This window comes from Trachypithecus francoisi, unplaced genomic scaffold, assembly GCF_009764315.1.
Source record: "Trachypithecus francoisi isolate TF-2019V2 unplaced genomic scaffold, Tfra_2.0 Lachesis_group19, whole genome shotgun sequence".
NCBI classification, from domain to species: Eukaryota; Metazoa; Chordata; class Mammalia; order Primates; family Cercopithecidae; genus Trachypithecus; species Trachypithecus francoisi.
Window position 1 is genome coordinate 32,157,381 of NW_022681464.1, and position 13,037 is coordinate 32,170,417.

Here is a 13,037-nt window from a genome sequence, read left to right on the forward strand (position 1 = left end):
CTTCCATCCCTTTCTTAATTTCTCCCTTCCTCTAGGTTTCTATCATGGAAATACAGATTATGAATTATCTATGGCTATTAAACATTCTTAACTCAGAAGACTACATCTTGAAGGGAAATTTTTAAAAATTCACAAAAGGTCAGACATATCATTAAAAAAAAAACATGTAGGGGTAGGCATTCATTTGCAAACCATTCTTTTAACATCTATTCATGTGGAAACATTTTCTTTTCCCTCTAAAGCTGAGCTTTGTAAAGTATAACTTCAATGTAATAGATTCCCATCTCATGACAGTCATGAATTAAACATATTTCTTCGTTCTAATTTTCAGAAGAAAAGAAACTAACATCAATTCAGTCCTACTACATGCCAGACCTCAGGGGCTTCCCTTGGATCGTCTCACTTAACCCTCCCAGCACTGGCTTTCCCCACAGTCAGGCTGCTTCTAGTACCTCTATCCAGGGCTTTCCCACCTCAGGACCTCTGCTCAGGCCAGTCCCTCCACCTGGTATGCACTTCCCTTAGTCCTTAGCACAGTCAACTCTTTCTCATCTACCAGGCATCAGTTCAAACATCAGCTCCTCAGAAGGTCCCCCTGACCAGTCGGTATAAATGGCCCCCACTTTCCTCCTTTTATTCTCTATCTTAACTTTGCTTCTCTTTCACAATGCTTTCGTTTTTGGGATCGTATATTGGCCCGTGACTTGCTTTGACCACTAGAATGAGGTGTAAGTATTGTCATGTGACTTCTGAGTCCAGGTCACCACAGGCCTTGCCGTTTCCATTCTTGCCCTCCAGGAATCCTGAGACCACTGTGGAGGGACACAGTCTGGCCTCCCTGAGGACAAAAGGCCACAAAGACAGAGACTCCCAAATGTCCCAACTAAATCCAGCCCCAGAAAACCCTCCAGCAAGTCCAGCAGAAGACCTGCCCAGCCAACTCAAACAATTGAGAGAAATAACCCTTGTTCTTTTAAACTACTTAGTTTTGGGGTGACTTATGAACCAGAAATAGATAAGTAAATCACCCAGCAGACTGGACACTTAGTGAGAGCTCACCACAGGCCCCCAGGGCCAGTGCACAGTATTCCCTGGGAAATAGATATTGCTCAAAATAATAATTAAGTCAAATAAGAGCCTGTAAGACAGGTCAGTATTTTATAGATGAAAAAATAAAAGATGCTCAGAAAGGTTAATTAAATAGCCTAAGGTCACACACCCAGGGAAGCAGTGTCAGAATTTGAACCCAGGACTGCCAGATTTCAAAGCCCGTATTCTTTCTATTATACTAAAAATACAAGCTGAGAACGATTTTAAAAGCAACTTTCAGAGTATGTACTGGATTAGCATATATATTCAAACCAATCACATATTTAAAGCATGTATTTCTTTTTTCTTTTCTTATTTTTTATTTTTGAAGCAGAGTCTCACCCTGTTGCCCAGGTGGAGTGCAGTGGCTCGATTTCTGCTCACTGCAACCTCTGCCTCCTGGTTTCAAGCAATTCTTGTGCCTCAGTCTCCTGAGTAGCTGGGATTACAGGCGTGTGCCACCACATCTGGCTAATTTTTATATTTTTAGTAGAGACAAGGTTTCACCATGTTGGCCATGCTGGTCTCAAACTCCTGACCTCAGGTGATCCACCTGCCTCAGCCTCCCAAAGTGCAAGATTACAGTGTGAACCACCATGCCTGGCCCTGAAAGCAACTGTATTTCTATAAATTACATTAATATCTAAATTTGCAACCGGTCCCCTAAGGAAGATCCTAAAAGACTCGAAGATTCAACTGAGTCCACCCTACTTACCAAGGAAGGAAAGTCTCATGCATTTTGGAAAGATTTTCTACAAGGGTTAAAATAGTAGCTAGCATGAAAAGTAGCCAAATCCCTTTGCCCTAAACCCTTAATTTTTCAAATAAAAGGTTAGTAACAAAGTTGTGGAATTATTTTTTTCTAATACAATAATTAAGAAAAAATTCACAGTAAATGAGAACAACTTTAGAGTCTTTACGTGATCTTTAACTTGTTCATATTTAAACCAAACAGTTGCCTAATTTGACAGAAACAGCATTGGAAGTGAAGGGGTTTAGAATATGCCATTTCAGCATATTGACTGCTTCCAGCAAAGGCACTTTAGAAGCAGCAGATATAGGAAGCGTTCTCTGATCTCACTCTTTCTACCTAAAAGCAGGTCATAAAATTTCCCAGGGGAAAGGTGCCTGCCCTCCTTGTACCAGGAGGAGGGCATACTTATCACTGGAGACTGGGAGTCGACTGGATTGGATCTGCACCAAGAAACCCACTAAAATAACCCTTAGTTTCCCCCAGTGCTTCCTAGCCAGGGTCCCACAATGTAGAGCCACTAGCCCAAGCTCTGTTGTCTTGTCACACTCCATACTTCATTGTTCTTTGTGTAAACATGTACGATACGTAGGCTTTGGGGCCTAATGGCTTTTTCTTTTTCTTTTTCTTTTTTTTCTTTTTTTTTTTTTTTTGAGGAGGAGTCTTGCTCTGTTGCCCAGACTGGAGTGCAGTGGCCAGATCTCAGCTCACTGCAAGCTCCACCTCCCGGGTTTACGCCATTCTCCTGCCTCAGCCTCCCGAGTAGCTGGGACTACAGGCGCCCGCCACCTCGCCCGGCTAGTTTTTTGTATTTTTAGTAGAGACGGGGTTTCACCGTGTTAGCCAGGATGGTCTCGATCTCCTGACCTCGTGATCCGCCCGTCTCGGCCTCCCAAAGTGCTGGGATTACAGGCTTGAGCCACCACGCCCGGCCCCTAATGGCTTTTTCTAGTCTTGATTTTCCTTCTAGAGACTCTCATGTACATGCCAAAATATCACATAAATTTGTATGCTTTTTTGCTGTTAATCTGTCTTAGGTTCATTTAATTCTAGGCCCACCCATGGGACCTAAGAGGATAGAACAAAGTTTTTCCTCCTTTTCAGAAGTGACAAGGACCCATTCATGACAAGGGAAGCCTTGGAACCCAGGCTGGCACGAGCACCAACCACGCTGTCCGTCCATCACAGCTGCCATACAAGGTCCTAATGCCACAGCCCTGTAGGCTGAGAATGAATGCCACAGGGAAAGAGAATTTTTTACCGTGAATTACAGTCTTGGCATTAAACGAGGTATTGAGATTCAGAGAGAAACTTGGGCTTTACCTTGGCATTAAGGTGCAAAGAATTCTGATTAAAATAGAAAAAGAAAGAACATCCCACACCTCATCCCTAAGTCACAGTGATTATATCTCAAGAAAATCCCTTGAGTCCCTCTCTACTGCCAGAATTCCAGACCTCATCTTTGTTTGCCTGGATTATTTTGAGAACTTCCTAAGGAGGCTCTCTGCTTCCTATCTCTCTCCTTCTGATTCATTCTCCATGCTGGTGTCAAGAGTGATATTTCAAAAACATCAGCCTTTTCATATCACTTCCCAGTTTTAAATCCCTTGACAGTGACCCAATGTCTGCAGGACACAATACGAAGTCCTTCACATGTGACAGAGTAGATCCTTCAACATTTTCCAGGCTGCCAGCAACCCATGGGGCATCTTTGTGCAAATTAGAAAAAGGTGCCCCTTCCTCAAGATGCTTTCCTGTCACCTGCTATAAAATCATCGTAATATGGAAATCTGCAATGTCTTCCATAATTGCGGTGCCCCTTAGATGAGGCACAGCTGTGCTTTGCAAATCTACACATCTGAACTGGCTGCCCACTCAGGTCTTTTCTTATTCCTCTAGGTCCTCCCTTGAACTTCCTCTCTCTATCGCATGCTTCAGTCCCAATGACTTGTCTGCCATCCCCTCTCTCCTAGCCCCATGGCTTCTCTTCCCTGCCCCTCTGCCTGACTGACTCCTCTTCATGCTCCAAGACTCAGCTCAGATACCTCCACCTGCTGCTCTGGGGAAGCTCTTCCAGGACTCTGTCTCTCTCCTTTCCCCCCTCCCTCCCTCCCTCCTTGCCTCCTTCCTTCCTACCTTCACCCTGGCTGTAAGGCTGCCCCTCCCATATGCTGTCATGGCACTTAACTCCTGCCATTAGAACTGTTGACCGTTCTATGTCTCCTCAGACTGGGAGCTCCCAGGCAGGAGGAACTGTGTATCAGGCAGCTGCCTGGCAGTGACTAGCACAGCATAGGCACTTAATAAAAGTTTAATGAATGAAGATTATGGTAAATATTCAAGACTGCAACTCTCTTCAGTAGTCACCATTCCTTAAATTCTCCACGACTGGCATCTGTGCAGAGCCTCCAAACTGAGTTATGAGAATGTGCCTGGCCCTCTCTGAGCCTTAGCGGGCAGGTCTCTAAGCCAACGTGACTGCCCCACCCTGCAGAGCTGCTGTCCTCAAGTGGCCCAGTATCTGACACGAGACAGTCCCCCACACAGTGCAATAACGCACAGCACCATGGTTAGACTGAGGAGGAGTGTGGGTAGGGCAGAAGCAGGGAATGACGTCAGGACTGAGGTCCTGTTATAACTGACCTCCAGGGAGCCCTTGGCGCCGCCCAGCAATCCCACGACGTTCCCAAGCCCATCCTCCCCCCTACATTCCTGGATGACTCTTATACCTTCTCCCTACTCAACCCCAAGTTCCCCTCTCCTGCTTCTTGCTCTCACCTTGTCTGTTATTCCACAGAGAAAACAAAAACCAGCCAGAAGAGAACATCCACGAGCTCCCACCACTGCCTCTGCCCACCCCTCCTCTGGCCCATGCATTCTGCTTTCTCTTCTTTTAATCTTTCCCTCTCAACAAAGAGCAACTTCTTCCTTCTATTTGCTCAACTGAAAAGCCTTGGAGTCAACCCAGAGCCCTCTCTTTCTCTCATATTCTACTTCTGGTCTAGCAATCCCCCAGCAAATCCTGTTGGTTCTACCTTCAGACGATATCCACAGTCTGTCCACTGCTGTCCTCTCTGCTGACACCACCTGGGTCTGAGCCACCATCATCTCTTCCTCATGGATTATGGAAAAGGCTTCCCATCAGGCCCCCTTGCTTCTTCTCTTCTCTTTTCCTGAGACTTTCTTTCAATACAGTAGACCCAAAGAGCCTTCTATATAACGTCACTTCTCTGTGCAAGAGTCTCCATGGCTCCTGTCTTATTTAGAGTAAAAGGGAAGGTCTCTCTAGTGGCTGACGAGGGCCTCCCTCCAGCCCTGGTGCCTTCCTTTCCTACCAGTCTCACCTTCCCTCACTCCACTTTCACACACCTGGCCTCTTTCTGTTTGCTGAACACTCTTGGCCCAGGGTTGCCCCTGCCCCAGGGACTTTGCACTTGCTCTTTCCTGTACCTGCTTCAGTGAGGCCTTCCCTGACTGCCCTAATTTAAATCTGTAAACCTCACATTCCCTAACCTCCTGTCTGCCTTGTTTTTTCAGCAGCACTTATCACCAAAGCTGTCTCCAGACCATACCTGAGTTACCATATTGCTGTAGAGCCTGAACTTCACTGCCAAGGCGAGCTCTTCAGAAACCATCTCCTCTGCTGGTCCACACCGTGCTATTGTGAGCACGAAACATTCAGCTCAGGCTGAGACTTAGCTATTGTGAGCACGAAACATTCAGCTCAGGCTGAGACTTAGCTATTGTGAGCACGAAACATTCATTCCTGTGCATCGTTATACAAATGGGAATGTCTGGCCAGGAGGAGGGGAACCCGTGCTCACACATGCCTGGCACTACCTCCTCCCCAGGGACTACCAGGCCTCTGCTGGCACCCTGGGGTAGGAGAGGCAAATTCAGGGGATGTGAGCATAAGTCAGATGGTGCCCAGTCGTGGGCTGTGTGCATGTGCTGCGTCCTTCCCTTGGTGCTGGTGTGCCCTTCTGAGAACCTGTGCATCCCTGCAGATGCCATAATGGGTTTATGTAGGAAACTCCCCATGGCTCCAGAACCCAGCCCAGAGGCCTGGAATCTTCTCACATGAGTTAGTTTATACCTATGATGTGAATGGTTCCCCCTTAAAACTGGCACCCACGTTCGGAATACAACTCTGCCTCTCACAGTCTAATGAATTAGCTATTTTCCTTGCCTGGGTTTCTGTATTATATATGTTATTATCTGGGTCCCTCCACAGGAATATAAGCTCCAAGAAGGCTGGGAATTCTTTTCTATTCTGTTTACTGCTAAGTCCCCAGCAGCCAGAATGGTACTTTGCACATAACAGGGAATCTTAAAATATTTATGGAACGAATGATTAGGTAAATGTAACACCCACACCCTCTGGTACTTACCCCTCCACCCCCAGAGACTGCTTACTGCACACCACTGCTACTCTCTGCCAGGGGCTTGTTTGGGGGCTGCAGAAGCTCCTCAGCCTTCCTGAAGGGCAAGCCATAAGTGCCAGTGAATGCACCAGAAGCACTAATGCCTCCATTAACGGCAGATAACTGCCATTACCTGCCATCGCACCTTTATCATGGTCCCCTCCACTCCCTGACTCTCTCCCTTCCTGGGATCGCCTCCCAAATAAATGACTTGCTCTCCATTCCTTCCTCAGGGTCTGTTTTCAGGGAACTCAAAAAAAGACAACAGACCACGGGCTGCCCCTGAAGGTCTTTGAGCAAGCTGGTGATATCTAATCCAAGCTCTGCACAGTTTCCTACGTCAGGTAGTGCCCTCGTAAGAGACAGGCTGGAGTGGGGACTGATGCGTGGGTAGTAGGTCAACTAGGAGACACCTGCAAGGCACCTACCATGCTCTAGGAAGGGAGACTTGGCCTTGGATGTGGCAGTGTGCACAGGAAGTAGGAAAAGAACAAGGGCATAACATTTTCACTGGAGTTAAACCAAAAGGGAGGTTACTTGCCTCTTATATCTCCAGCTACTGGATCTTCTGGACTTGGAGCAGAAACAGGAAAAATGCGAATTTCTGTAAAGATAGTTTATTTAAAAATACAGAGAATGATTAAGGAGATAATAAAGCAAAACACTAAGTTGTACTAACTAAGACGACACCCTCTGTCACTTAGTGAAAAGTAGCATATAGAGATTAATTTAAAGAAAGGCGATATTGCTATATCTCAAATGTGTTTAGTAACTGAAACCAGACTGGTCAGACACTCCCATTTGTATAACAATGAACAGAAATGAATGTTTCGTGCTTACAATAGCAAAGTCTCAGCCTGAGCAAGGATGAGTTTGGCTTCCTTAACATCTTTATTGGTTTTTTTAACATAAAGTCAAGGCTTTAAAAAAATGTTTTCTTTCACGTTTTTTTCCTGACATTTTGTTTATGCCATAAAACTACTTCAGGCTTCTTCCTCTTCTTCTTTTCACTAAAAAGGCAGATCAGGCATGGTGGCTCATGCCTGTAATCCCAGCACTTTGGAAAGCCAAGGCAAGCAGATAACCTGAGGTCAGGAGTTCGAGACCAGTCTGACCAACATGGAGAAACCCCATCTCTATTAAAAATATAAAATTAGCTGGGCATGGTGGCGCATGCCTATAATCCCAGCTACTCAGGAGGCTGAGGCAGGAGACTCGCTTGAACCTGGTGGGCAGAGGCTGCAGTGAGCCAAGATCGTACCATTGCACTCCAGCCTGGGCAACAAGAGCGAAACTCTGTCTCAGAAAAAAAAAAAAAGGCAAATATAATTTCGTTCAGCCTTCTATCAAGACACACAGATTCAACATTGATAAAATTTTGATGTGGTGTCTCATCAACCAAAGTAGGACAATCTCCACAGAGAAAGTGGGTGCAATTTAAACAATTACCTGAGGTGGCAGATGTGAACGAGAACATATAAGTTACCCATTCATGTGAGTCCTGACCCCATGTCCTCACAACTCAATATGAGTTTCCTATGATGGCTCTGCAGGAGTCAGGAGGGTAGGGCCAGGAAACATCTGATAGAGTGATACAGAGAGACAGGCTCTCCTTGAGATAGTGTTTCTTTGTCCTAAGCCCAAAGTGCAGTTTTCCCACTGCTGCACAATAAACAGAGCCAATACGCATCACGGTTTGCATAGCTGGTTTCACAGATTCTCCTGTTTCATGCTCTACAGTGTTTCTGACAGACACATATTTTTTTCTCTTGGTGATGCTGAGATGTTCACTTAGATCACTGCAGTGGGGTGAAGTAGGGGTGCTTAAAACTTGGCCTCTTACACAGCAGGAGAGAGGAAACATGTCTCCCCGGGCTCCTAAAACACAGCACACACTATATGCATGCAAACAAATATCTGGAAGCCCATGATATTTTCCCTCCATTTAGGAGGAAAAATCACACACATGGATTATTAAGTTGAAATTGCAAAATATTTGATCTTTTTGACCTACTGAGATGGCAATTTCTATGGTACAACATAACACTTTGGAGATAAGTAAGACTGTAAAATGTACTAATATAAAATTTGTGTTCCAAACTTTCAGAAACACTTTTACATAAATACAACTCATCTGGCCCCATTTCTGTCTCTCCTTTCCTACCTGTCCACCATGCCTCAGAGGTTAATGCACAAAAGTCAGCTCTGGACCAAAAAGGGTGGCCTCTTGTTCCGCAGCAGGTACTTACTCAAGCAAAATGGAAAATTGTAGTATCCAACCGCACACGTCTCACAGTTGTCTCCATGGAAATTTGGCTTGCACTGACAGCGGCCTGAGCCCTGTTCACAGCCATCCGCATGCTCAGGGTCACAGCTGCAGGCTAAGAGAAACCCAGTTTTCAAAGGATCAGTCCTTCACTGCACTTAACAAAGTAAATATGTTCCAACACTTCCCAGCAAACGTTCCACACTTGATCATTGGTCTATAGGTATTCTTGAAAGGGCACAGCCTATTTCCCACCTCACACCTGATTGATGGTTCTCACTGCCTGAAGCTCATGAGCTGTCAGAGATCAGCTGTAATGAGTGTCCACACAGAAGTTCTCATAGATGTCATTTATCCCACTGAGCACTGCCCAGCTCACTGAGTCAGAGGCAACGCCTGCACAGACTACAGTGAGAGGGGCTGGGGGTGGGGTGGGGGTGTATGCCTTAGCACTGTTGGGCACAGCCCTTTCTAGCTATGAACCAACTGTGAATGTCCACAAAGTGGTCATCAATACACAGTTATGATACAGACACAAGTGTGGAGTGTCTAGACATGGAGATATAATTTGTGGACAGCAGACCGAGACCCATAACCCAAATGTTAATTTGAGTGAAATGGCTTACTGAAGGCAGCTTTTGTAACCAAAAATGATTATCAGGCTTGCACTGCAGTAAGACGTAGTTGAAGTATAAGAAGTTTGTTGACCTCCCACTTGGGGGCCTCCCTTGACCTGGCAGGTGCATCCTGGACAGGGAAAATACTGTCACAGCTCATCTGAATACAATTCCCATGAAGACCTGGGTGACCTGGCATCCTGGTACCCTTTGCTTAATTTGCTTAGAATTCATGCGTCCTACTGATCCTTCACGCCAAGCCTCTAATACCTCTGTGGACCACTTCAATGATGAAAAAACTAGAAAGGTGATGAAACAGTGAGGCTCCTAATGAGGTACAATTACATTGGCAACGTGCTCTTTTCCTTTCCCTATGCCTATTCTTTGTAGGCACAAGACAGGCGATGGACATACTTTGCAGCATGATGTGGAAGAAGGAAGAAAAGTGAAAACACATTTTTTTAGCAACTAAGAATGCCCTAGAGAGAAGTAAATCCATCTACATATTCCTTGGACTTTAATGCCCTCAAATGTTAATAATATGATTAATCATGGAGTGGGCACAGGATTGACTTCAGGACTGGAATTGCTTTCCAACTGTGACCATCAGGCAACTTAAAAGAACAAAGCATTGAATAGGGTATAGGTTGCACATGTAGGGAAAAGTCTGTAAATCTGACACAAGATTCATAATTCTACAAGAAAAAAACTAGAGGCATTCTGTGTAATAGAATAGTTAAGGCACAGTCATGTCAGACAAAAAAAGAACTATATCCTGGATCTAGCAGTTAGTGGTTTTGTCACCTAGCCTAAATTAGATGACAAAACACATTGTTTGGTTTCTCCCTATCTAAAAATGAGGATAATAATACAATGTCCTATTTGTTGTGATACTTACACAAGACCTCTGTGAAAGTATTTAGGTAATGCCTCACATATGGCAAGTACTCAACAAATATTAGCTATTTTAAACAATGTGACTATTAGTAAATCCTTATGAACTCATTACTATGTTGTCTTGTTCTAATTCACTTGTTGTTGCTGTTGTTGTTGTTTTTGAGACATAGTTTCACTCTATCTCCCAGGCTGGAGTGCAGTGGCGTGACCTTGGCTCACTGCAACCTCTGCCTGCCGGGTTCAAGCAATTCTCGTGCCTCCACCTCCAAAGTAACTAGGATTATGGGTGAGCACCATCACACCTGGCTAATTTTTTTGTATTTAGTAGAGACAGCGTTTTTCACCATGTTGACCAGGCTCATCTTGACCTCTTGGCCTCGAGTGATCCACCTGCCTCAGCCTCCCAAAGTCCTGGGATTACAGGCATGAGCCACCTGCCTCAGCCTCCCAAAGTCCTGCGATTACAGGCATGAGGATTACCTCTGGCCCAAAAATTGAAATTATTAGAGATCATAGAAACATGTCAAAACAACAGAAAATGGAGAAACTAACATTTATCACAGGGCTAATACGTGACAGGCCCGGTGGTAAGCATTTTCCTACATGCTTTTGATTGCGTTTTATTTAATCTTATGAAATATATTATCATTTCCATTTACATGCAATAAATCCAAAATTCAAAGAGACTGTGTAAGTGACTGAGGTCACATAGCGAGCAGTACTAATACTCTGAAGAGAGAAGGCATGAAGGAAGCTATTAACTGATCCAAAGTTAGCCTGATGACTTCGTTGAGGCAGTACACACAGACTAAGATACACCAACTTGAAATGAAACTTACGGATGCAGCCATCAGGGGCATCCACTGGAACCCCATAAGGGCGGTAATAGCCCTTAGCACACTGTTCACAGTTTACTCCAGCTGTGTTGTGCTAGAAAGAGACAAAAGAAACTTAAAAGGAAGGGTTCTGGGGAAGTTGATTCTCCTTATTTTGTGCTACTCACACAGAGGAATAATTCTGTCATATACAATTGTAATTTTGAAGTCACTGAAATAAAAAAAAAAAAGCATTAATATTGACCTTGACCAAAATTTACCATAGGATTGGCTTAACCTTGGCTCTGGAAATTTTTTCTTATTGGGAGAGGAAAGGAAACATTCCATCTACTGGACAAGCCCAGGCTTTATCTTTGATTGAAGAATTTGCTTTAATGAAGCACCTGACATGTGAGTGAGAAAACACTGAAGACGACTGTTCTCATAGCCTCATTCAGAAGAGCTAACGAATGGATAACGAATCGCCTGCAGTTTAACCCAAGGATCATGTGTGCATTTACATCTTCTCCAATTTTGGAAGGAATAACATATACAGATCCTTGTCTCTCTTCGTTCTAATTTTATCTGTGCTTTAGTCATAAAACCTTTTCTGAATACTTCTGTTTCATGAATGGAAAATGGAGGCATAAGTCTCATACACGGAGCTCTTTTTTTTTTTTTTTCTTGAGACGGAGTCTCACTCTGTCGCCCAGGCTGGAGTGCAGTGGCCGGATCTCAGCTCACTGCAAGCTCCGCCTCCCAGATTCACGCCATTCTCCTGCCTCAGCTTCCCGAGTAGCTGGGACTACAGGCGCCCACCACCTCGTCCGGCTAGTTTTTTGTACTTTTTTTAGTAGAGACAGGGTTTCACCATGTTAGCCAGGATGGTCTCGATCTCCTGACCTCGTGATCCACCCGTCTCAGCCTCCCAAAGTGCTGGGATTACAACACGGAGCTCATTTTAAAGTACAATACTAGGCAGCTCTTTCCAGTTCATGGTTAATCCTTGTAATTGCCACAAAATTAAATTACCCAACATGCATCATCAGTTTCCAAGAACTATGGATCTAGGGCATTTCTGCCTCTTTTGCTCTAATTTGGAAATAATTAGGAGGACAATGTTCTTTCATTAATGAAAAGAAAGGCAATAAGAAGTTAACAAGAACAAAAACACACTTTGACTCACACAAAAGTCTGCACAGAAACACAGAGGGAAGAACAAAGATCCATTCGGTATCCTCTCCTGTTTTAGATAATTTTATTAACTACAGACTTTTCTTTATTACCACTCCTTTTCCCATAGGCTAAAATCTGAATTCACTTTACTGCTGAGGTCTAAAACCACATTGGCCACTTCTGTGACTTGAAATTTACATGCATAAACATGGTGGGTAAATCAGAAACAGCTGTGGCCCACCTTCCCATCCAACATCAATTAACCCTCACATCTGTTGTTTGCCACTGTTTCTTACCATAGACAGAGGACATCAGGTTAACTTTGGCTCCCAAATCTTTTATTGTTGGAGTGGGAAATGAAAAAATGTTCTCTGAATTGGGCAGCCCAGGTTTCCCCCTCTACTACAAAGTGGTTAATAAAGTACCTGCTACAGAGAAATTATATTTTTAAGACACAAAGGATAGCAATGAAAGACTGAAAGACAGCAACAAATTAGAGTGCTCTGTAGATAGAATAATGCCTGTAGTTTGCCTTGAAATCTCAGTGGTTCTCCAGAATATCTGCACACCCTGAGGGCAAGACACACCACGTTATCCATGGACACCATGGTCCTGGTTGGACCAAGGCCAGGTCGAAACCCAGGGACAGTGGTGATGACCCAAGGACATCCATTCCTCTATCCACCCACTAATTCATCTTATCTCTTATGCATTTCAAAACAAATTGCAGCTATCAGTCACTTTCCCCTAAATACTTCACCATGCATTTAACTAGCTGGAGTTCAATATTTGTTTACAGGTTTTTTCTTCTGTTTTAAAGGACAGTTTTTTAGGACATATTGGAGGTGTGGGAGAGGTGATCTTGTTGGGAGCAGTGGGAACTTGAAGTTGCATTTGCCCGACACTTAAGAGCAAACCCCAACTGCCCAGACTAACGAGGGTGCTAATGGAATCTGCGCAGGTAGCAAGCCCGACTCCTCCCCCCCTTACTTAGTCCGTCCT

General features: G+C 44.4%; 1 protein-coding gene across 2 annotated transcripts in view; it reads right to left on the reverse strand.

Moving 5' to 3' along the window:
* Positions 1-8,446: 8,446 nt before the first annotated feature.
* The window catches only part of LOC117064053 (laminin subunit alpha-3-like), a 98,222-nt gene continuing 93,631 nt past the window's right edge, over positions 8,447-13,037 (reverse strand). The window contains exons 9-10 of one of the 2 annotated variants that reach the window (XM_033178114.1): positions 10,884-10,974; positions 8,447-8,645 (exon numbers count right to left, since the gene is read on the reverse strand). In XM_033178114.1, the coding sequence (XP_033034005.1) occupies positions 8,464-8,645; positions 10,884-10,974 (273 nt within the window). In that variant the 3' untranslated portion in view covers positions 8,447-8,463. Of the gene's footprint in view, positions 8,646-10,689; positions 10,975-13,037 lie in introns of those variants that run through there. The other variant, XM_033178113.1, reaches the window with a different exon arrangement.